Source organism: Sciurus carolinensis, chromosome 8 (genome assembly GCF_902686445.1).
Source record: "Sciurus carolinensis chromosome 8, mSciCar1.2, whole genome shotgun sequence".
In the NCBI taxonomy this organism is placed as follows: domain Eukaryota; kingdom Metazoa; phylum Chordata; class Mammalia; order Rodentia; family Sciuridae; genus Sciurus; species Sciurus carolinensis.
Window position 1 is genome coordinate 2,617,727 of NC_062220.1, and position 25,614 is coordinate 2,643,340.

Below are 25,614 nucleotides of genomic sequence, written 5' to 3' on the forward strand. Positions count from 1 at the left end.
AAACCAACATCTCTCTGAGGACAAACACATGACTGGAAAACGCAGAGAAGGAAAGGACTTGTAACTTCATATTAGTGACAAAATATCAGGGACAGTCCTTGGGAAAGAAAACAAATTAGACTACTAATGTGTAAAACAAAAAACATTTGGAATGAAAAACAACCTGACTATGATTAAGGTAGACTAGCTACCCCATCCCTTCTTCCCTATAAAAACAAAAACAAATGATATGTGAAATTACATTCAGAGGTCCTGACATGAATGCAAAGAGTAGCCTGGTAGGTGGTGGGAAGCCAGACGGAAAGACTGGCCATGGCAAGGAGCCACAAAGGAAGGCCTGTGAACCCTGTGGCATAATGGCACTTCCACTGCCAGTAACTGAAATGCTCTATGCTGGGAAGATTAAAATTCTGATATGAGAATCAAAACTGATATGGTTAACAACTGAGATATGCTTTATATTTGCAAAAGAGATTTTTAACTGATTTGAAAAAATAAAATGGCCACTGGAAATAAGTCAGGTAAGAAAGAGTTTAGCACTAATGACTGTATCTATAACTAAAATTAAGTACATGCATAAAATTCTTAGCAGAACAAAATGCTTCACAGAATTCCTCCAAATGTGCCAACAGCTAAAGCAATGTCTTGCAAGATGATAAAAAATAAGGGTCTTTTTCTTATGACACATCACTTTGACATTCAAAACTTTTAGAAACTGCTTATTCAATTTGATAATACTCATTAAGAAGAAATAAAACTGTTCATCTTACTACATCAAGCATAGCCTAGAATACCTATTTTGGCCCAGGATTTGAATTTTAAAAACATTTTAAAATAATAACATTATTTTAAAATGTTAAATAATTGCATGAAAAAGTGTTTCATATTGGCTTGCCTAGTCTTCTCTGTAACTGTTAATTAAAAAACTGGAGGCATGGTTGGAGGTATAATTCAGTGGCAGAATGCTTGCCTAACATGTGCAAGTCCTCTTAGTGTGGGGTTGGGGGTAGAGCTGGAGGCACTGTCACTTAGGAAATGTGTAGACATATTAGTCATAAATTAAGTATGTCTAATATTTTCATACAATTGACTTTCAAGCAAGTAAAGTCTACCACTGCTGGGGAAAGGGAGCATCTCAGCACAAGTGTCAAATTCTCTCTGTAAGACCCTTCAAGGTTTGGAAATCTATGGCTGGGCACAGTAGCCTTGTCTGCAATTCCAGCTACTCCGGAGGCTACGAAAGAAGAATGAAAGATCTAGGCCAGCATGGCACCTCAGTGAGATCCCACCTCAAAATAAAAAGTAAAAAGAGCTGAGGACGTAGCTCAGTGGTACAGGGCTCCTGGGTTTCCATTCCCAGTACCAGAGAAGACAAATCCAGTGCTACTTCTGCCTACTGTCTGCTCTTTGCTCTCTTTATTCACGTGGTTACAAAGCTAGATTCTTGTTCAGGTCAGTGTGCAGGATGTAGTTCTAGTGTGCAAAATTCACTATGTGTCCCTGAAGACAACAACAAATGAAGTAAGAAATATAGATTATAATACACACCCCTTCTCTGTACTACTTACTCTATGTAGGGCTTCTAATAAATGACAAAATAACTCAATATTAAATGCCTGTGCACATTTACCCAACAACACTGTGTTCACACCTTCTAGGGTAAAGGCCAGAAGTCTGAACCACTGAGCATACGAAGACTGGGGCTCTGTAAAGAAGTTTACCTACAGACAACCTCAGAAACAAGTATAAATTCACAGCTCTCATGATAGGAGGAACCCTATGTGCGCTCTGTGTAAGTGCTGTAGCAGAGCACCTGTCCTCAGAGCAGTGGGTTAGTTTGAAGGGGCTAAGCTGGGAAGACAACATCACAATGAACCTTCTCTTGTTTAGCTGACAGTTTCATTAAAACCTGGCATGAAGAGGCTGGGGTTGTGGCTCAGCGATAGAGCGCTTACCTAGCACGTTGAGGCACTGGGTTCAATTTTCAGTACCACATATAAATAAATGAATAAAATAAAGGTCAACCAACATATAAAAATTTTTTTAAAAAGCTGGCACAAAGACTTCTGAATTCAAATCCAGTTTTATGTAGCAAGGAAATACACTGAATCCAATAGACTCTATGATGAATTCAGTATTAGGCTTCATAATTTGAATGCTTTACCTATTTGTGTATGTGTTCGTGTAGTCATTTTGTAAAGCCAAACTCCATGTAATGAATACTAACTGAACCTCCACTACAGAGGAGTACTAGAACAAAGCCTGCAGAGTACATGGCCAGCAGGGAGAAACTCCAATGGGCGTCAATAAACCACAATACTGTCTTCACTACTTCAATAATTTTACACAAATGAAAATTAGTTTAAGATATAAATCAGGCTTCATTTAATTATGCTAGGTTTATTTTACAGTTTAGGGAGCAGCACAATGCAGAGCACTTGGCATAATGTAGATCCTTGTTAAATGTCTACCATATCAAGCTTTCAGTCACAGTAACTGAGTTTAAAGGGGGAAAACAAGGTTACCCAACACAGATTTGGCTTAAGGAAAGTGATAGGAAAGAAACTTTTAAAAAACACTGCACCTTGGGCTGGGAATATAGCTCAGCTAGTAGCTAGCATGCACAAGACCTTGGGTTCAACCCCCAGCACCACCAAAAACCAGAAAACAAAAACCAAAAAAGCACTCTACCTCTACTGTATTTTTTGAACAGGCTCTATATTTGGTTGTTTTCTCCAAAAGAAAATGACTATAGAAGCAAAGCACTGCATTTTTCATAGCACAATGCACTGGGACTTCAGCCTGAGATCTCGCACGTAGGGCTTAAAAGGCAGGCATGTCCTAGATCAGAAAGTGGTGAGTGCTGGGCTACAGAAGACATTTTCTCAGAATTACACACAGCCCACACATTTCCTAACACCACAGACTTCCCATCTCAAGACCAAAGACTTTATGTCTTGCAGGAATTTCTGCAATCACAGACAGTTCAACAGTATTTACCATCCTCAGAGCAATACACTTAACTTAAAAATGAGTTCAATTAGTCACAAAAATTTTATTTTATTTTTCTCCTGTAATATCCTCGTTCTAAGGTTTTGGTCCCTTAAAATAACTTCTAATGTTATATTGAACAAACTTTTTACAAAAATATCAATTACAAACAGTGCTTCAATGTCTAGTTCTTAAAACTATAATTGCTTTTTCACATCAAATTTTATCCCTATAATTCAAATGAAAGATGAAAACAAGTCCAATAATCATGTGAACATAGATGTTCACAATCCTAAGAAAAGGTAAATAATGCTTAAAAATGTTGGTGCTTTACAATAACTAGCAGATAAACTACTTCATTGGAAGAAGTGTAACTAAGGACTAAAATCACACATTATCCTTGGGTAATGCAATTAATAAAACTTAGCTAATGCTGGGCACACCTGTAATCCCAGCAGCTTGGGAGGCTGAGGCAGGAGGATCCCAAGTTCAAAGCCAGCTTCAGCAACTTAGCAACGCCCTAAGCAACTTAGAGACCACATCCCAACATTTAAAAGGGCTGGGGAAGTGGCCCAGTGCTCAAGCGCCACTGGATTCAATCCCTGGTACCACAAAAGATTAAAAAAAAAAAAAAAACCACAAAACTTAGCTATTTAGACAACTGCTTTGAATAGGGTTTGGTACTCAAATAATTTTTTGAAAAGAACAAATCTTTAGAGCTTGGTAAGTACTCTATAAAGAAAAAAAAAACAGCTAAATATAGGAATGAGAACAGTTAAGAAGCAGTTTCAGAAATCACAAAATTCATAAATAATGACTACAAATCAAGTCAGCTTCTAACAACTGCACAGAACCTTAAATCTAGTACTGATTAAATATTGTGAATAATCATCTGATTAAACATGCAGGTTCTTCATTCAAACTTGTTTGTAAATGCCATACATAAATGCATCAAAGCCAAATAGGCCATTATATTGACATTTCCTGAAAATTAGACTGCTTAGCCTAAATAAAGCTCTCAGGTTTACATACAAATAACTTGAAATTTTTATTATCTGGTTCATTTTTTTCTCACAATTTTTAAAAAGAACATATATTCACTGGTTTAATAAAATTAGGAATGGCCTACCAATCAAACCAAAAATTCAACTGAAGTAAAATGTACATATTTAAATGAAAATGACCAGTTAATAGACATTTTTCTCATTACAGACAAAATTATGGAAAGTACAGACAAGTGTGTGCATCTGTATGTGCCAAAGAGAATATGAATACGCTTTGTTTTAAATATAAAGTGGAAATTTTCAGTTAAAAATATAAGATGACTGGCTCAATACTTTGGTATTGCTTTTGAAAAAACAAGGAGATTTCATTTTTATCTCCTAGAGTTTGACAAACTTACCTCATACACACTTGTCCCCACCAAGCTTTCTCATAAAGCCAAGGACCTTTCCTTCCCACTTAAGGGCAATAACAAATCAGAATTTATATTCTTTAAGGCAAAAGGCATCCCACTGATGATCCCAATTCAACAATTTTACAGTTAAACAAAATTAATTCTGCTTTCAAAAATCTACTGACTTTAAGCTTTTAACAAACATTTTCCACTACAGAGACTCAGGTCAATATTTACCAATCCTTGCATGTGTGGTATTAATATTGTTAGTGAATGTATGCTCTTCCCCATCAGAGCAGAAGGAGCAGCTGCTACTCACTGGGAATCGCTGGGGTCCCACGGCAGGCCTCGGCTGGCTTGGTACGGGCAGCAAGGGCACTGCAAGAAAATAGGTCACATTACAACCATGGCCTTGGCATCCAGACCCACTGGAAAAGGAAGACTTCTATGCAGACAAATATGAAATACACGCTATGTGTACTGCACGTCATAATCTATTAGGTCTACACATAAACTGAGAACTTGGTACTTTTCACGACTCCATGAAAGAAGGGAGACAAGGTTTCTTTCAGCATACAATAGCACAAGCCAAAGTTTCATCTGAATAGTGAATTACTATTTAGAACTAAAACATTTTGCAACAAGAGAGCGCTCCTCTAAAATACAAAACCTAGTTTGTTTTCCATATCCCTCCCCAGGTAATCCAGTGTATCACATTCCAGTTTATTTCCTACCCCAATCATATATCCATTTAAATCTAGACCCACCAGAAGAAACCCAGAGAAGAGATGAAGGGAGGGACAAAATAGGGCAGGCAGGGAGAGGGAAACAGCATACCCTGAGAATTGGAGAAGATGGTCAAACTCTCACAAAGAACCATCAAATAATCTATCCTGCCAAGACTTTTGTTTTTGTTTAGAAACAGGCAGAATTCTCATCAATCTACCAGAAGAACAAGGATTCAATCACTTTTAAGGAAAACATCCTATGGTAGGGAAGAAGTGAGATTTAGTTTCAGATCTCAAGGCTGAGATGTGTCAAGCTCTTTAAAGCATCTCAAGTACTATACTGATTTTAGTTTTGAAAGGCTCACCACCTTCACACACACTGTGTTTCATTTCAATGTGTGACTGGATGCTCCCAGAAGCCCTAAGATGATCAGGCACCACCAAATAAACTGGATTCCTTTCACCCCACCTCAACTTCATATGCTGAGGTCCAGTACCTCAAGGGTCATATACATGGAGTAAAGTTTTAGGCAAAATGAGATCTTCATGGTGGACTCTAATCCAACCTGATCACTGTCCTCATAGGAAGGGGAAATTTAGTCACGAACATGCACACACCTAGGGAGAAGATGGCCACTTGCAAGACATGGGAGGCCTCTGAGGAACCAGCCCACCCATGCCTTCACCTGGGTCATTCAGCCTGCAGACTAAGGGAGTAAATTTCTACTGGCTAAGCCCCCAGGCTGGTGCATGTTATGGCAAACTAATACACATCAGATAAAGCCTGATACAGCATACTTCTAGCTGAAGAAGTTTTTGGTAAATAAGAAATACAGAAACAAGACACCTTAAGAATCAATCGAAATTACTGGTAACGTTTGCAGAATGTGTCACTGCTTGATCAAATGCAAAAATGTGATCCAGAGGAACTTACTTTAGAAAATGTAAAAATGGCAGAAGTGCATTCTTATCTTGAGAGTACCCCAATCAAAGGGAAGTGAAAAAGGAGAGTGGGTCAATCTGTAAGACTTTATATAAGAGAGGATGCAGACCCCCAATTCTATAGAGCTGATTTTTTTTATTATGTCGAACTATATGAAGCATGAGACTAAACAGACAAAGAAAAAACTAAAATGCCTCTGACTGCAGAAGATTATAGTGCAGGTGAAGAGGAAATAACAGACCTGTTAACCAACACAAGGACACTTTTAAATTAGGTACTACATATAAAACACCCAGCTCTACCACAACTCTACCATAGTACCACTTACATAAACTTGGAATCTAAGTGTCAGTTCTCAAAAATAATTTCAATATAATGAAGTGGTAAAAATACCAAGCCTCTTTTAACTGGAGAAATGAGAAGTAAAGATGGAATCTCCAGGAAGAAATCTGATTATAAGCAACAAAATCTTACAGAGGCCTCTAATGAGCTGGTAATTTCTATAAAGCAATAGTCTTTTTTTGTTGTTGTTGTTGTTGTTTTTTTTCGATTTTTTTTTAAGTTGTAGCTGGACACAATACCTTCATTTTATTTATTTTTATATGGTGCTGAGGATTGAACCCAGTGCCTCACTAATGCTAGGCAGTCAAGTCACTCTACCACTGAGCAACACTCCCAGCACTGAAACTTTTGTTTTTGTTTTTTGTAGTGCTGGGGACTGAACCCAGGGTCTTGTGCTTCTGAGGCAAGCACTCTACCAACTGAGCTATCTCCCCAGCATGGACTTTTTCTTTTATTAAAAAGAAGACAGACCAAAAAGAAAAAAGAGAGCGGCTGAGAACAGATGTGAGAGAGACAGAGCAGGCTCTTGGCCCAGAAGATTCAGGGTCTATGAACCATCCTCACTGGGGCCCTGTAGTCCCTACTGTGAGAAGAGAACTTCGAACTTGCAATATTTCAAGTGCAGTCAAACCCATTATCCCATGTATTTAATGCACTGTTTTTAATTCATACAATAACTGCAGTAGTGAAATTTTGGCAAACAAGTTAGACTTCCATCAAAATTGGCTAAACTATAATATAAAGGAACACTCTTCATCCTCTTAAGAAAAAATAGGTGCCATCAAGATAGAATATTTTTAAATACTTTTAATGTATTTTTGCCCGCATAAAGCTCTGAGATGCTGGTTTGGGGTGTGTACTTGATGCTCAGCCTCCCCAGAGAGCACTGTGGACTTATGCTTAAGTTCAGCGGCTCTCTACTGAATGAAGAACTATTTCTAGTGTCCCTGTCTGTACCCACAAGGACATGTTTAACCTCTCCCCATGTTTAACCTCTGAAGATCAAAGGTACAGTAAAGACAAGAACACGTGGCATATGATCCAGAGTTTGTGGTGAAAATGTCCAGGAGTTCAGAGCAGACCTTACATGCTCTGTCTCTCACGAAGAGCTTCAAGGTGCTACGCCTGCATCCTGCACTCCAGGAGAGCAGATCCTACACACTGACTCATTCTCCTTTTAAACCACCTGCTCTCCTCAAAGACATCCTGGGTTTCTTTACACCTTCGCCACTCTGCAGTTCTAATACTAACTCATTTATTTCAGGTTAAAAAAAAATATGTATCTTAACCAACTGCCAGCTTTCTACTGTATTTAACACGGAATCACCCAATATTAGATGCTGCTATAACTAAAATCATCCTGACAAATTAAACTTGGAGAAGCAGCTATAGATGGTACACAGAGAAAGCACTTTAATGAGAGACACTCCTCCCTTCACAGGCACATGCTCCCCATCCCTTCATCCCACAGCTTCTGAGACACGGGCACTGTGCTGGTCCACAGGGCACACACTCCCTGCCCTTCCAAAGTCTTGTAGGACAAGGGATGGCCAAGTACTTTCTGCTCAATCATAGAATAAAGAGATTTACACTTTGAAGAAATGGGCTTGGTCATCAAGCCAACATGTCTAAGGGAATGGGGAAGGAGCCACAGAAAGAACCATCTTGACCACGAAACTGCTCTGCCACAGTGACCAGGTGACTGGTGAATGCCTTCAGACTCGCAGTGACCCACGCTATCACCAACTGCACTGAAGAAAGCACGCACCTTGAACAGGGGTCACCACCGTCCCCTTGAAGTGTGGGTTGATGTGGATGTTCTTGGGTTGCTGTGGCGTCACAGGAGGGGGCGTCAGCATCATCCTCGGGGTCTCTATCTGGGGGGGCATGTGCACTCCCTGAGGTGGGGAAGGGTGATGTGGGTGCTGCAGGGGAAGCAGAGGTTGTAGCTGCTGCTGCTGGAACAGACTTCTGATTGGCTGCTGCTGAGGAGGCGGAGGTGGAGGTGGAGGCTGAGGCTGTGGAGGTGGGATTAGTCTCGGAGAGTGAGTCTAAAAACCATAGGAAAGAAGGTGGACAGAAATCAACATTTAGAGGAAAAGTAAAGGAATGCTGATGTGTTACAAGTTTACACTGACTAGCTTCTAACAGTTAAGACAAGTTCATAGTAACAACCTGTATAAAAATCAGGGGATAAATAAGCTGGTCCACTACTCACAAGAGGGCTGATGTCTCAGTCAGCCTATCTCTCTAAGGCAAGTGGGGGAAAATGGTAGCCCCAAAACAGCCAGCATGAACTTTGAATAAAAATTCAAAATGGTGCTGCCTACCGTGGGTAAAAGTGACCAGGATCAGGACAGAAGCCCTGCTCAGCCTCGTGCACAGCCGACCCCGCTCCTCCGCTCCTCCTCCTGCAGGAGTCTGGAGGCAGGCAGGAGCATGCGTACAACCCTGCTACAGAAAGCAGGCAGAAGAAAGTGCCAGAGCCAAAGAGAGCCACCCCAGGAGACGGAGGGACACTTCATGGAGAAGCTGGCGAGTATACCAGACTATGAAGGAAGAGAAGGAAAGGCCGAGCAGGTAAGTAACAGAACCACCTTACAGAAGACCAGGGAGGAAGGACCAGCTGTTCAGTAAACAAGGAGACCAGCGTGGCACAGCATGTAAAAGGAGAAAGAAAGAGGGCGAGGACAGGAAAAGTACAGCCCCAGCTGGTCAAAGATCCCTGGCTGTTCAGTCCAATGGCTATTAAAGAGGAAGAATCTCACAGCAGCTGCAGTGGTGTTCTGTGCCCCTCCGCATTTGAAATGTCCACTGTGCTGTCCACACAGGAAGTACTGGACCTAGCTCCCGACAATCCCAGGTGAGTCTTCCTATCAGCCTCTTTACAATACTCAGGAGGTGTTCAGAAACAAAGAGCTGGAAACACAATCCTGACAATCTGATTCCCTACGTTTTTTTTTTTTAACCACCAAACTGGTCCCACAGCTAACTAGCAGTAGAACACTGCTTCTGCAGCTGTCTAATTTAACAAGCAATTTTTCCTGGGATGATACCACATCATGAAGGGTTCCTGGACTCCAACTGAAAGATTCGTTATTACACCATATACAACACGCATGACGAGGAATCCCTCATGACAGGAAGAGAACCACTCATGGCAGCATGTGGGATGAACCAGGCTAAGAAGGAAACAAGACCCATTAATAGGCCATGGCGAGAAGCAAGTGAGAGAAACGGCCAAGGTCTGATGAAGACCAAGGAGACACTGCAGAGGAACAGGGAGTAGGATTTTATAATTAAACCAGGGCTGGCTATCCTTCCTCAGGGGACAGCTTTTCAAAGATTCCAGAACCAGCTTAAATTGACTTTCTCTTGCTCCCAGGATCCAGGACACTCTTCTCATTCATCACCTCTGTACACACATGCACATCTTACTCACTACCACAGCCCCACAGAGTGTGTTAACTGATATAGGGATACCCCAGGTACGCTGTAGAGGAAATGAAAATGACTACCAAACATGGTCATGATTAAGAGCATAATGGAGTCGCAAGGGAAAATCCTGTGTGCTTTGAAACAAGAAGTGTAGGGCCTGTAAAATGTCCATGTGGACAGGGACAGGGACAGGTGGCAATGGAGAGACCAGAGTTGGGAAGAGGCCAAGTGGAGAAGACACTCCCACAGAGAGGGCAAGGGGGCATGAGGGAGAAGAGAGTGAGACATGAGAGGTGACCCATGTGAGGGGCAGGTACTTCCTAACTGTAAAGAATGGATTTTACACATTCTTACCAAAACAATACACCTATGACAACATCACAGTGGAGGAGGGACAGAACAGGTACAAACAAAACCTCATACATCTAAAGAAGAGCAACTCAAGTCAAAACCAGCAACAGTGATGCCCAAGATCCAGAGTGCGGGCCCCAGGATAGGTGCCCACAATCGGCCAGCACCCACCGAGAGCACAGTCCCAGAAAGCAAGAATAATGGAAGCCAAGAGCAAGGCATTGACCAAGGGGAGGTGGGCAGACACAAACCAAGAGTTCTTCCAGAACGTGGGGATGAAGAGTGAAAGCCCAGTATAGCACTAGGTGGAAGAGGAGAGGAGAGGATGCCTGGGGAAGTAAGTTCACTGCAGATGGACCTGACCTTTGAAGTAACTGGCAACGGCCAAGCACCATGGACAGCAAAGAGGAGGCTGCAGCACTGGCCAGACTAGTCAGGCAGCTATTTGTTTGGCTGGGCAGCCTGAATCAGTCCCATCAGAATCCAACAACACGACCTGACTGTCAGGATACAGGGCACCCTAAATTTCTGGGACAGCCATTAAGAGTATTCACACGCACTCTTTCAGAGCAGTAACTTCTCTAGGAAGGCAGGCAGCTCATGTCCTACTCCTCCTCCTCTTAGTGGAAGAAGTAGGCAGTTCTGTGACTTTCCCAGCATCACAGAGACACAGTTCTGCAAAACCTGGTCTCATGTGCAACAGTCTCCCCCAAGAGGCCACAATAACAAAAATGGCAGTGCCACATACGGCAAATAAAGTCTTGGGGTGGTGCACAGGGGGCAGGGAAGGAAAAAGAAACTAAAGGTTAGACTGTGTACTATAAGAGGTGACTGAGACCCAGCAACTGTGTGCACAACAGCAGGTGCCAACATGCCACATGCTTCTCCTCCCTGCTGAGATATCAAAACTGGATCTTCACGCTAAGGCCAAAAAAAAAAAAAATCACCCTTTCTGTTGTCATTTCACAAATGAATGACTCCTAAAACAACGTTTCTGCCCTGAAGAAAGGAGCGGTAAAAGCATAAGCAGGACATGTGGGAGACACCATACACAGCTTTGCACTAAGTACATTTCTTCCAAACCCTGCCTTCTAAAGGAGAAAGCCAGAAGCCACCATCATTCAGAAATCACTACAACTCCTGTCTCTGCTTCCAAGTCATACTAGGAGAAATCCAGCTTAAATTAAAATTATGTGACACATTCTTAAATTATGAATAAATTTTATGAATAGGATATGGTTATTAGTCTAAGAGAAACTGCTATTTAAGAAAAAACCTGTGGTAAACAGTGTAAAGGAAAAAATAGTTCTAAAATGCAATCCACTCCTGCCTCAACTCTGTATGCAATAACATCAAGGTTTGGAGAACAACTCGCCAGGGGAAGAAGAGCAGGGTGGCCTGGCCACTGGACATCAGGTTGTCAGGTCTTCCTCTGGAAGTAACTGTGGCACAGGTTATTGGTATTCAGACACTGGAGGACTGAATTTCAAAATCTATGTATGAAACTGCATCTGAGTGCCAAGCAGAAACTTCATGCAGGAGTCCTATTGCTTATCTTTAATTTCGGACCAGAAGAGGTGAGCCCAGAACACGCCACCACAGAAACACACTTGCAATGTCCCCAAGCTGTCAGGCTGCAGGAGTAAAAGCACAGGATTACCACGACAGGAGGCTGTGCAGGAAGCAGAGCGGGCCTGTGGTCCTTCATCCTGCCCCGCTCGCTGCCCTCTCTCCTCTGGTCGCCCATTCCTCGGCACATCAGAGAGCCGCCTCTCCTTCCTCCCCGCCGGGAGCCGTAGCGGCCCTGCTTGTGCTGCCGCTCTCTTTCTTCGAATTCAAGCAATGCAGCTTTGGCTTCTGCTGAAAGCTCTATTTGAAGAGATGCACATGTGTTAGATACCTTCAAACACCCAAACTGAACTCAAGGGGAGAAAAGAGGAAAGACACAGGACCGTGGAGCCCAGCAAGTTCTCTGCCCACCCCAACTCCTGGAACAGCAGGAGCGAGCGTGGCGCTGTGGGCGGTGAGGTCTGTCAGACGAAGGCTCTCCTCTGCTTCAATAAAACTCAAGTTCACCTAAAATGTGAACGTCTTTTCACTTGAGACCTCCGTAACGTGTGGAGTGAAGCTCTAGAGCGGCGGCAGCCAGGGGCCGCGGGCACTCTGCAGCCAGGCTCCTTTTCTGCCAGTAGCTGGCACTGGCAGGGCTCTCCCCCGAGTCCCACAGCGGCATGGCTTTCTCCCTGAAGCCAGTCAGAACAACAGCACAAAGACTCAAAAGAACAAAGTCCTAATCATTCTGATTTTAAAAGAAAGCTATTAATGAAGGCACACTTAAAGTCAAATTATTCAAAGTAATTTTCCTAAAAAATGGAAAACTTATTTAATACTATTTCATTTCAAATACTCCCTACTGATTAAAAAAAAAAAAAACACCTGTGAAGATCCCTTACATCCATGCAGTGTGACAAGGATGTCTTGTGAGAGCAGTCACATAGAGGAAAGCTCACCAATGCAAATGGGGGGTGGGAGAATCAAGCAGGTGCCTAACTCTGCCTCCCTGACCCCCACATCAGGGGCACAGGACACAGTGGTGGGGCCCCAGGGAACTTCCAATGGCATAGTATTCCAAGGTCCTAAAGGGAAAAACCCAATTTATCTAATAGAAACCCTTTATTTTAAATAATATCTAAGGTGTGATAACAGATCTTATACTAATAAATGTGTATTTTCTCAGCAGGTTGCTGAATACTACTGAAGACTCTTAGACATTCTTCTCCAGTGAAGGATAGATTTTAACTATCAATGAAGTTCACCTCTTGGACTCTTATCACTGTCCCCAAACTCTTCCAAAATCTCTGAGCCACATTTCATTTTGAAGCTTGTTTCTTTGGTATCCTCCTCCCCTTCAAATGAATCTAAACCCTTTTTGAAAGAAAATTTAATCTTTTAACTAGCACAGACTTTTATTCTAATCTTGACTACATGATTGGTTCACACACACATTTTATGTGGTGAATCAGCAATTATTTTTCTAGTGGTTCTGAGTGTCAAGATTAATTTCACTATCCTCAGTAATAAAATGGTTTCAAATGACATCTTTAATCAGCAAGTAAAAATGCTTTCCTCCAATTGAGACAAGCTGTCACAAAAGGTCACCAAAATATGACAGGATGGAAATTACATTTGTAACTTCAACTGAAATGTTAATTTCCCTTTAACTGTTTTCTGCATTGTGTCCAGATACTAACATAGAGATACAGAGCAAAATAACCAAGTTTTATACTACATTGTCCCCTTCTAAAATGTTAAGAACATGTTTTCAAGCAAATAATTGTATAACAGTTGTAAAGTGAATAAATACTTATGGAATACACAATTTGGCAAAACAAACTAGCAAATGATCCTCTGAGTTGTTTTGTTTTGTTTTTTTAAACAAGATAACTGAACCAAGAAATTTTTCAAAACCTTGCAAATACAGGAAACAGGATAAACAGAACAGTACATGACTGCTGGCACTAACAATCTTGAACTGTTTATCACTATATGAAAATGTTTTCCCACAGATCCTTAAATGAAATTAACTAAGGATATTAGTTGAAGAGAACACTATGTAGGTATTAGAAGCAGGGTTTTTTTAAGCTAAAGCAATAAAAAACAATTTAACATACTTCATGTGCCAATGAGACTTAGTTTAACATACAATCTGGACATGTGCTTCCAGATAATACAGAAGAAGGCCTACTAAAACAAACATGGCCTCTTGTTTATTTACAGCTTACTTGCATTGCTTTCAAAGACCATCTGAGGTCTACTTCCTAGGATAACAGAACCCACAGGTCTGAGCTCCCAGGTCTCACCTGTGACAAACTGTCAATGACACCTCATTAATAGAGAACAGTACTGACATTTTCATTCAAAATACGTCATTTCCCTACACATGCATGTTCTGGCAACTGCTCAACCACCTTCCTTAAGAGAATCACCATTTACACCCTATGGTGCATATAACGACTTAATGTATCTTCTGGGTATGTAGTCTCACACCAACCTTGGGAAAAGTGAGAAAACAAGCATTCAAATCTTTTCCTATAAGGTTTCATTTCCACAATCCTGACTCAGGAAAAAAGTGTACCAACTAAGATCTTAACTTAGAAGAAAACCCAAAACTCTACTTCTAATTCAATTTGAATTCAAAATACCAGTCAACAGTTGTGCTTTAGATTTCTTAATGGTCAAGACTGTCATGTATCTGAATTAGTGTTTTCCACCATTAAGGATAACACCCTATATCTGAATATGAACAAAAGACAAAGTACCAAAACTCTCTCCTAGATTTGGAAGAGAACTCATTATTTCACATGTGAAGTTTTAGGGTCAAATGGGGGACTACAAGCATTACTTTTTTTTTTTTTTTTTTTCCTTAAAGAATGGCACATTTTCAACATTAATCCATAGTATTAACCAAAAAAACAAGAAAGTTTTTCTTATGAAACATTAATATTACTGCTTCAAAAAATGCATGAGATAACATATATACTCTAATGTCAAAATATCCTAATCTTATTACAAAAAGTAGGCAACCAGCTTTATACAACTGAATAAATGCCATTATTTCTACTCCAGTCCTGAGACTGATAGTTCTATAATTAGGAACACACAAACTGAGAGGTCAGGAGTCATACAAATCCCTTGTTTCTCATACACCCTGCTATCCTCTATGTGTCTCAGTGAGTCTTTCCTCATCTGTAAACTTAGTCTGTTTAAGGGAGTTGCTCACAGGAAAATTCTTTTTTATATTGAGAATAATACTAACTGCAGTTACTGACAAACCTGTTTCTGAACAATGAACTCTAAAGTTAGGACTCACAAATATGGAGCAGAGAAAGGTGCCGTTGAACTTTACCTTTTTTTGCACTGTTATTTAGCCAAATAACCACGTTCTACACAAATGCATTTTGTCCTTTTTTGATGTTGAAAAGAAAGGCAAATAATCAAATTGTTTACATTTATAGCCACTCTGCCTCTAAGGACCCCAGACTCTCTCTTCCCTCATATTCCAAGGGGGCAACCTGCCCACAATGAATCAATCCTTCCAGGCTCTTGTCTCAAGATAACATGAGTACAAACCTGCCAGATGCCTTGACAAGAAAAACAAGATTCGACGCAAATTCTTTGAAGAAAAGAAAGTGTAAATGACTCTGGAAAGGAGGTCCTGAAAAGAAAGATGCAGGAAGGAATGAAACAAACAACACTTAAGAACACAGGCAAGCTGGGCACTTCAGAACAAGGTCATTATCTGGGCTATGGTGGAGGTGAAAGGTACAAGGAAGTGGGCACAAGTAGTGAGGCAGTGTGGCCCATTGGAGGTTGGCACAGGTGACACACGAAATCCAGTGGCCAAACAGCCATGCTGGTTACAGAGGGTAGAGGTGCCCCTTTGCAATGTTGGCTGTCAATGATTTAATATTCTCAGACTTCATAAGGACTTATGGGGGCTCCACTGTTCTGCTTTCATACTTGGGACTTTGAGACATAGGTAATGAAAGTTACAGCCCAGATAATGAGGCCCAAGACAAAGAAGCAGAAAAGCGATGCCCTGCCACCTCCTCCCAACTTCAGCACCCTCCCTGGTTCCAGAAGGCACCAGGCTGCTGCCCAGGGAGCTCAGTGCGCAGCCAGGTGGAGACTTTGCCCTCGTTCTTCTCATCCCCATACAAGACCAAGACTTCACTCTAGTGAGTTTCTTCTGCAATGCTATCAATTCCTCCCATTGAAGTTGTTTTTTTCTAACCTCCTGCTTTAAGAACTCTGCTTTATCTTCTTTTATCAACACCAACTTCGATCCAATTTCCTAGAAACACCATTAAGTTTCTAAGAAATATTAGAACGTCTTCAAGAAACCAAGTTCAGACCAACCAGCAACTTTACACCATAACTTGAGAAAATTCTAGATAAATCTTGGGTCAAAAGGTAGAGAAGGAGGAAAACAGAGTGGAGAGAGCGAGAACTCTGACACTATAGCAGACAGTATACACAAATCCTGCTTCCTACAGTAATAGGAGAGAAGGATGGCTAGTGACAATTGGCCTGTGCAACTTGGGAACTTAGTGTCTGCCTGGAGAACGTCTATCTACTCCTTTGAGATACGTGCTCCCAATTCAGCCTAAAAACAATGGTTTTTAAAAGTAATAGATGGAGTTATAAAGGTTCAATCTTGACTTTTTATCTCCAGCAAGACCAAGTCCTGTATCCTGATATCTCCTAGAAGGTGGAGCACACCCTAATGGTTCTAATCATTGGCTCCAAGCAGCCACACTTGGGAACACACTGGAAATGCACTTTTTTGGGGTACCATCCTGAACGAATCAATCATAACAGCCAGGAGTGAGTCCAAAAACCTATGGCTAAACAATGCTCTCAAGGTGACTGTAAGCAACTGCATCTACCATAGAGTTATGTCCCTTTCAAGCTGGTTCTGATGCTCACACAAACTTGAGAGCAACTGCTAGGTGAGAGAAATCAGACCATAAGAAGAGGGGTGGGGTCACTACTGTCAGTCAGCAACAGTCTGCAGCAGATTTACAGACTAGCATTTTGCTCATTCAGTGAATTACTTCTATAAACAAGCCATCTTTTTCTCAGACAGAAAAAAAATAAACAATGGCTAGTAGAATGTTGAAGGTACAAAATAAAACCAGTGTGGTCCACAAGCAGCACAGGCAATGTTGGAGTCTCTGGAAGGGCAGAGTGGCCCTGTCTAACATCTCCACACTGCTACCCCAGGAAAAGCCAGGAACAGCATAGTTTGTAGGATAGCAGCTCCTGGCCACAAATGCCAAAAGGAAAGCCATTTAAAATAAACAATCTTAAATACACACATGACATCCACAACCAACCACAGCCAACCTCCTTTTCTTGTGTAATTAATCATAATAAAACTACAGAAGAAGGATGGGCTATATCTCAGTTGGTAGAGTGCTCGTCTCGCATCCACAAGGCCCTGGGTTCAATCCCCAGCACCACAAAGGAAAAAAAAAAAAAAAAAAGAAGAAGAAGAAGAATCTGAAATGGGAAGGAAGAAGTATGGGAGGTATGTAAAAAAAAGAAAAATACATTACCCAAAGTTTCTGGAATGTTCCTTCTCTCTCTAGTTACATCTGAGAGTCTAATAATTGTTCCTTCTTTCCTTTCAGTTTTGAAACGTAATCGTCCAGATTCTTCATCATCATCTTCCTCTTCATCTGATTCTTCTTTTATGTCCTTCTGGAGCTCCAAAGTTTCCATACCTCCCTACATTGTAGACACAGAAAGCAGGGAGAGAGGGAGGGAAAGAGAGATCATATTCATTTAACTTTAACATGAAAACATGCTAAAATATCTTAAGCTATTTATATTTAAGATGTAAAAATAAACAATCTTAAATACACACGATATCCACAAAATATCATAGTATAAGGCCATGTGAAACACTAAGCTGACCCCAAGAATAAGTCACCCTAAATGTTAAAAGTTGTCTTAACATTGTAAAGAGCTCAACTTCCACTTGCAGTTAATATACAACATCCTTATACACAGCTGCCACTTACACTTCTGATCACAGCAAGTTAATACAACCGGCACTGAATATAATTTCAATACACTAAAACTTTAAAATTCCATACAAGTTGAACTAACACTGGAGTGTGTGAGTTTAACAGCATATACAGCCCACCTGCCACTCCCAGATCTGGAGCGCCACAATCCCCACTTCCTGACCCAGCTACTCTGACCTCCACTACCAGGAAAGTGGTCCAAATGTGCCTCCAGAACTCTTCTGTGTCACCGTGCTGGCTGGAGGCAACTTTCACTACCGACGGCTTCAGTCAGTGAAGAGCAAAACTGGTGTTTTCTTCAGTCACTTCATACTAAAACCAGCTTTTATCATAGTTTTATATCAGTACCCGCTCTCTGACCTCACCCCAAGCTAAAGTAGTTTCTCCAGAGACAATTCTTCCTTCTGAGTATCACATGAGTTACAGAAAACAGGAGCCACTGCTCTCCTGGGCGGTCAAAGTGACCTCCTCTGAGAGGATGATAGGGGAGATCTAGAGTGTGTGGTGCGCTACAGCACCTTGTGTCAACATAAGGAAAATAGAATTTGCTTCTTCACTTTCATAGCTCATAGTTTAAAACACTGTTTGCTCTTAATAGAAACAAACTACTTTATTAGAAAATGTACAAGAAAAATTAAAACAAGCCTACAACCTGAGTGTTTTGCATTCCTCCTTTTCTAAACCTTGCCTGTGTAAAAAGATCAATGCACACAGCTCTCTTGATACATCCTACAATGCAACCCATCTTCAAGAACTCAAATGCCTTAAAATGAAAGGATAACTACATTGTGGCTTCACCTGCAGCCCAATGGCTGCACTATACTATACTGGGGGACTCAAAAGCACCAGGCCTCAGTACTCTTGTTGGTTTGAATTCATTATCTCTATCAGTCTCTGAAAAAAGTGAGTGGCAGCTGACCACCTCCAAAGCTCCTGGCAGTGCTTCTCTGCTTAAACTTGGATACCAATTACTGGAGTCCTGCCTTTAAAGGCAGACATTAACCTGGCAGGTCCAGTGTAGGGCCTGAGAGTCTGAGTTTCTCACAAGCTCCCAGGGGAAGCCAATACTGGAATCTAGAGATTACCACCAAAGCAGTCATTTTAAATTTAACTATGAACTGTAACCACAACTCAAACAAGTCCAAAGTAAAACACAAGAGTACTGAAATTTACATTTATTCTGCATTCAATTTCCACCTAAGAAATTGGAGACAAGATGAAATTTGTTTCCTTGAAACAAATATTATAGCCAGCCAAAGGAAGGGGGAGATACAGTCTACAACCCAGGAGTTCCACTCCCAGATTTTTACCTTAGAGAAACGATTACTTGTGTTCAATTAAAAGTCTCCCGGAAAATGTTTACAGCTCTGTGCAGACCACCAAAATGGAAACACATGTGACAGTGAGTGGATGGAAGAACAATGGTATATCTAAACTCTGGAATGCAATTGAGCAATAAAAAGGAGCAAATTCTAAGTACTGGGGCACAAATCAACCAAATTATGCTATGTCCACACAAATATATCACAATTAATCCTGCTTATACACAAAATGTTAATGTACTAATTAAAGTAATAAAATACTAGAAGAAAGATCTGTAGAGTAGAACATGTGGATGGGGGAAGGAAGAGAGGGAAAGTACTGGGGAAAGAGACTTGAGATCTGTTATGTGCATGTATAAACATGGCATAATGAATCCCAATATTATGTATGATCATAACACCATGAAAATTAAAAAAGTAAATGAGAAAAAAAAAAAGGAGCAAACTTGACACAACTGGGATGGAACTGCAAAAGAATCTCAGAAAGTCACAAACTGCAATGATTTCATTTGTTTGACATTCTCCAAGAAACAAAATTATACTATTGTCCAGTGGTCAGGAGTGGCAGGTGGGCATAACTACCGAAGGCCAACCCAAGGCGGTTTCTAGTGATGGAGATGCCCTAGAATTTAAGGTTCTGGTCTTGAACTGGGTCCAGGCGAACCCTTAACCACACACTGCAAGCACTGTCACTGAGCCCCTTCTAGAGCCTCCTGCTTCTTTCTGCATGATCAGTGCCTGTACTGAGGATGCCTGATCTAAATCAGAGATGTGAGAAACTGGATTTACAGAAAAGCAAGCTATGAGCAAGGGCTCCTGCAAGCAGGATGCTAGATCCAGCAAAACCAAAACAGCCTGTGCTGGTTCAGATGCCCTTTCAATGGCGATTTGCCCCGGAAGCATCATTTTAAAGCATTCCCATAGTAAAACACTTGCCTGCTGCTGCCATGACAGTTTAAAATTTCTATGGCAACCCCCAGAACTGGCCAAATATGATCAGTTATGTGGAGGGAAACAAAGTCCTCAAAGACAAAGTGGAGCCTTCCTGGCAAAATCAGAAACATGCCAAACATTCATATGCCCACTGGTCCCTCCTCACCCCAGAAATCTATATAATCAAATTCCTTTTGCTTACGGGGTTAGGGAGATGAATAGGCTTTGAGAGCAGAAACTCCCAGTTTCCCCACTTGACTGGCCATTAAACAAAGATTTGTCACTCTGTCTGGGTGTTCTTCAGTGTTGTCATTGGCCCTGCTCCAGAAAAAAAGAACCCGAGATTTTGAGAAATTATCAATGACAGCAAGAGGTAAGCTCTGAACCATCTCTGATATCCAAACATGGCTGACACCACAGTTCACCGTCAGCTCCCTGACAACATCCACTCTGTCAGACTGAGTCCTTCAGTCACTGGTTACTAACATTTATTCTAAAAAACAGGGCAAATTAACTAACCTGTCTGCCAAAATGTTGACCTATCATGTAGTTCTGACAGATACTCCCTAGCTAGCATTCCATTCACAAGCACAATTTCTTTGAAGGGTAGTAGTGGGTTACAACATAAAAATATTTCTACACAGTATATGTAATCTTAGAATAATTTGAAGATATGTTTACATTCTGATTTCATTAAAGATATCACCAAAGGTTTGATTTTGAAAACCTGAAAATTTACTTACATTTCTTTCTTTGCAATACTAAGGATGAAACCCAGGGGGCACTCTACCCTAGCGCTATATCTCCTACCTTTTTTGGGGGGGGTGTGTGTGGGGGCGGTGGAGAAAGAAAGACAGACAGACAGATATGGTCTCACTACTTTGCCTGGGTTGGCCTTGAACATAATGATCCACCTCCTCAGCCTCTTGAATAGCTAAAATTAGGCATGTATCACCACACTTTGCTTTACTTTTAATTCTTAATAAAGAATCATATGAAAATCATCATAAAAGTACTTAACACTGTTTACAAAAATGTCCCAAGATTTTAATGCTTATTTATAGAATAACTGAGTGATTCAGTATGGTATTACCAGATACAAATTGAAGTATCTGATTCTACCAATAGTGAAAATTTAACAGTTGAGAAGGCTAGACAACCAAATGGTACAAAAATTAAGAGGAAAAAAAAATTACTGATCAATATTCTTCATTTATGTTAGACACAAAAATTCTTCAAAAAATAAAACACATAAATCCAGCAAAATACAAAAAAGTTAGTATATCATCATCAAGTGGGCTTATTTAAAAACACAGGGTTGATTAAACATTCAAAATTTTGTCTATTTAACAAATCTTAGCTACGGTAGAATTTCAAATACATACAGATGTTCTAGGAGGTGGAGCATAAGTCTTTATTTCCTACCCCTGAAGAGGCAGCAGAGTTTTCTTCCCAAGAACATAATACGGGAAAGAGAAGAAACCTCATAGACACTTCCTTGCCTGAGTGGCAAAGGCTAAGAAGAAGGGCCCTTTAGTTCTGAGGTACACTCCAGAAGCCCAAAGTTCAGTCTATCATGGGAGAAAACCAGACTGGCCAGCGTTCCATAAGATTCTTGGCCTGCTTAAGGTGTCATGGTCATGAAACAACAGGAAAACTAAGGAGCTTCCAGAACAGAGGACACACAGGAGACCTAATGACAACATAGGGCCCTGGTCTGAATCCCAGAACAGAAAGAAGACATCAGTGAAAAAGCTAGTGAAATGGCAATAGTTTGGATTATAGTTTTCTTAAGGTTAATTTAATTCACGGCAAAATAAGGGATACAGACTGCCGTTATTTCAACAGATAATCAACAAAACATTTGCTTCAGATTTTGTTTAAATCTCAGCAGCCTAGAAACAGAAAAGAACTTTTTCAATCTGATGTGAAACTTCCAGCTGGCATACTTAATGAAATACTGAACACCTTCCCTCTAAGAAAATAACAAGGCAAGAACGTTCATCCTCAATGTTTGTGTTGCAGTCAGGACCTGCGCAGGAGCTCAATAAGATAACAGAAATAAAAAAGATTCAGACTGTATAGAAAGAATTCAAACTCTTTCCTACAGGCAACATGATTATTAAGATGTTAGTTTCCACAGTTTGATTTAAAGATACCATACCATCTCCAAAACTCCAACCAGATTTTTAGTAGATAGTAATAAATACCTTCCAGAATTTATATGGAAATTCAAAGGACCAAAGATAGCCAAACTTTTCTTGAAAAGGAAGGACAAAATTAGTGAATTCACACTACCTGATTCCCTGCAAGACTGTAGTACTGGCAAAAGGATATAAAAATAAATCAACAGAAAGAGAGCTTCCAGAAGGGGACTGAAATGCAAACATCCAATTTGTTCAACACAAGCGCTGAAGCAATCCAAGGGAAGGGACATCCTACAACAGTGGCCATGTCTCAACACAGTCTCACCACAGCTAGCCAACACTAGAAAGCCTCCAGAAGAAAACAGAAGGGTAACTGTGACCTTGAGGTACACAAAAGACTTCTTAGCTCACACAATTACTTAATCTCTTCAACTGAAAGTTTCTGTTCATGAAAAGGCACATTTAAGAAAATGAAAATGCAATTTACAGGTTCAAAGAAAATATTCATAAAAGCACCTATCTACCAATGGACTAGATATCCAGAATGCATAGAAAATCATCAACCTTCTCTAGAAAATAGTACAAAGCATAAATATTCTACACAGAAGATGTATTATCTATGTAGGATATGATTATATAGACAATAATCTCTATGAAGAAAATATACACTATACAGCCAAACCGATAAACGTAAAAAGACAAAACAGTCCACTCGGGGGAAAAAAAAAAAAATAGAGACTAAAACTAGACACCAAGAAGACTACAGCACTAGAAGGATTAAAAGAGAAGACAGGCCTCATCAAGTGTGGTGAACAATGGCAACTCTCCTACATTACTGGGGCGAGTATAACGTAGTACAATCACTTCGGGCAATCATTTGGGAATTTCTCATAAAAATAAACATACTGCAGCCCTGTGTCTTAGCAGTTATGCCACTAGTTACTAAACAATTTGGTGTTTGGGGCTTTGTTCAGGGCTGGGAATTGAATCCAGAGCTCACGTTAAGTCAGGCAAGCACTCTACCACGGAATTACACACCCAAGTCACCTCTAGTTACTACAGATGCAAAAACATCCATAAGGCAGGCGCGGTGGTACATGCCCGGAACCCGGCAACTTGAGAGGCTGAGGCGGGAGAAAGGCAAGTTCAAAGCCAACCTCAGTAACTTAGCAACAACCTGTCTCAAAATAAAAAAATTTAAAACTGGAGTAGGAGAGAGTAGGAGAGAGTGGTAAAGTGCCCTGAGTTCAACCCCAATACCAAAAAAGAAAAAGAAATTCACAAAAAGATGAGTAACAGTATCTTTATTCATAACAACAACAAGAAAAACCCTGGAAACAACCCAAATACAGAACATCAGGAAGGTGAACAATAAGGTCAATCTGGAAACAGAATGAACTGCAGCTCTGCAGGTCTGTCTCAGTGAGCCACAGAACACGCTGAGCAAAGCAGCCCAGCACAAAAGCACGTATGACAGTGACCGCCTCTGAGAGTCAGCCCTGAAGAGGCAGCAGTAAGGACTTGGGGACAGGAGCACTCCACACCAACCGCCAGACGGCAACCTGGATGTACATGTACCCCAAAGCTTACGAGCACCTGAGAGCTAAATGATCTATGCCACAGTTTAAATGATGTAAGGAGTCTTTTAAACTCAATTCTTCCACTGTACAGGCAGAACAACCTAAACGAGCATATCCTTTAAAACACGTAAGACCATAGCTAACTGGCACTGGTGAGGCCACAAAGTTATACAAGTACAGTCTTTACAACTGGATCTTTGTGATTTGTTTCAAGCATGGTGATTTCTTTGTGTTAACTAAGCAGGAAAATTGGTTAACAAATAAAATGAGCCCCATGAGACTGGTTTCGCAATTAAAATCAGCTCAGTACTTTAGTTCTGAGTGGAATTCAGGTGGCACACTTGGAGTACAACCTAGAGTACAGTGAAAGCCACAGCATGGGCTCCCCTTGCCCTGGGCAAGGACACACTGCTACCCACATGAGAGGGTGTCCATAACAGAACGGTGCAGACGTCTGAGGTAAGAACCAGGAAGACACCAAAACACATCTGTAGGCAGCATATAGGACTCCTCCCTAAGACAAACCCCAAACCAAATCCTACAGAAGCCCTGGGAACGTAAACGACAGATTCCCACACAGAGATTCTAATTTAAGGAAACAAGCCCAAAATGCCTGCTGCTAGAGAGAAAAGAACATCCCGCAGCTCCAGGAAGGACAACCAGACGTCCCAGGAGCAAAGCACAGCACAGAACACTTGGTGAACACCAGAGCACACCACCAAGCAAGGGAAGCTCAAGCCAACAACCAAGGAAAGGAAAACCTGTGTCAACGACTTCAAAAATAATTTAGATTAAATTATGGGGCATACAGTTTAAAAGAAAAAAAAAAAGCAAATAATATATGTTCTAGCAGATGGTATAAAAACATAAAACATTTGCGTTTGGGGGGTTTTTGTTTTTGTACTAGAGATTGAACGCAGGGGTATGTAACCACTGATCCACATCCCCAGCCCTTTTTATATTTATTTTGAGACAGGGTCTTATTAAATTGCTTAGGACTTCACTAAACTGCTGAAGCTGCTTCAGTCTCCCAAGCCACTGGGATTACAGGCATGCACCACCAAAACCAGTCAAAACATTTAATTTGGATGAGATTTTACTTTTCCTTCTAAAAATACCTCCAGAAAGCAACCCTGGGAAGCTCCATACAACAAGAAAACACAGGAGTCCAACACAAGCAGCCTCTAGTTCTTTGCTTTCCAAATTAAGGTTGCATTCTATTTCTTCACATTTCAGAAAAAAAAAAATATTGTCTACTTATATGTTTTATTGTATGTAGCCAATTTTTTTTAAGTTAGAAAATTCTACAGCAATCCCACCATCTAGAAGCAATCACTATTGCTACTTTCATCTTCATCCAGACTTTAAAAGATTTAGACACATGTACTTGGCTATGCATCATGACAATGAAGGGAAGAAATCATATTACCTTGTTCTTTTTCTTTGTTTACCATGAGCATCTTTAACGTAAGAGCTAAGGAATCAGGTGGTATACTGTATTCTACTGCAAGGTTACCAGAATTTATTTAACACTTTATAAAAGTTTACATTGATTCCAAGTATTTTCAGTGCTACAAATACCTGGTTCACGTATTTCTGATTCCATCTTTTTAAATTCCTTTGGTTAAATTCACTGAAGTGAAACTGTTGAGTCAAAGGACAAGTGTTTTAAGGCTGCATGCACCTTCAGGGACAATAAAGGGTCTGACTTCCTTCTTCCTGCAAGCTAAGTCAGCCTGCCACTGGAAGCTCTAAGAAGACTAGGACTCTTGGTCAGAGATTGGGACGATCTGATTATTCACAACTGCCAGAAGCAGCATTTTGGGCCAGCTTCCTGAAGCCCTGTTC

The 25,614-nt window shown here is 40.8% G+C and overlaps 1 protein-coding gene across 3 annotated transcripts in view; it reads right to left on the reverse strand.

Annotated features, from left to right (window-relative positions):
• Positions 1-25,614, reverse strand: part of Rbm33 (RNA binding motif protein 33) — a 103,529-nt gene that overhangs the window by 41,975 nt on the left and 35,940 nt on the right. For all 3 annotated transcript variants that reach the window (XM_047560385.1, XM_047560384.1, XM_047560383.1), the window contains 4 exons: positions 17,311-17,482; positions 11,850-12,058; positions 8,169-8,451; positions 4,707-4,765 (listed from right to left, as the gene is read on the reverse strand). In XM_047560385.1, coding sequence (XP_047416341.1) covers positions 4,707-4,765; positions 8,169-8,451; positions 11,850-12,058; positions 17,311-17,482 — 723 coding nt within the window. The remainder of the gene's footprint in view (positions 1-4,706; positions 4,766-8,168; positions 8,452-11,849; positions 12,059-17,310; positions 17,483-25,614) is intronic.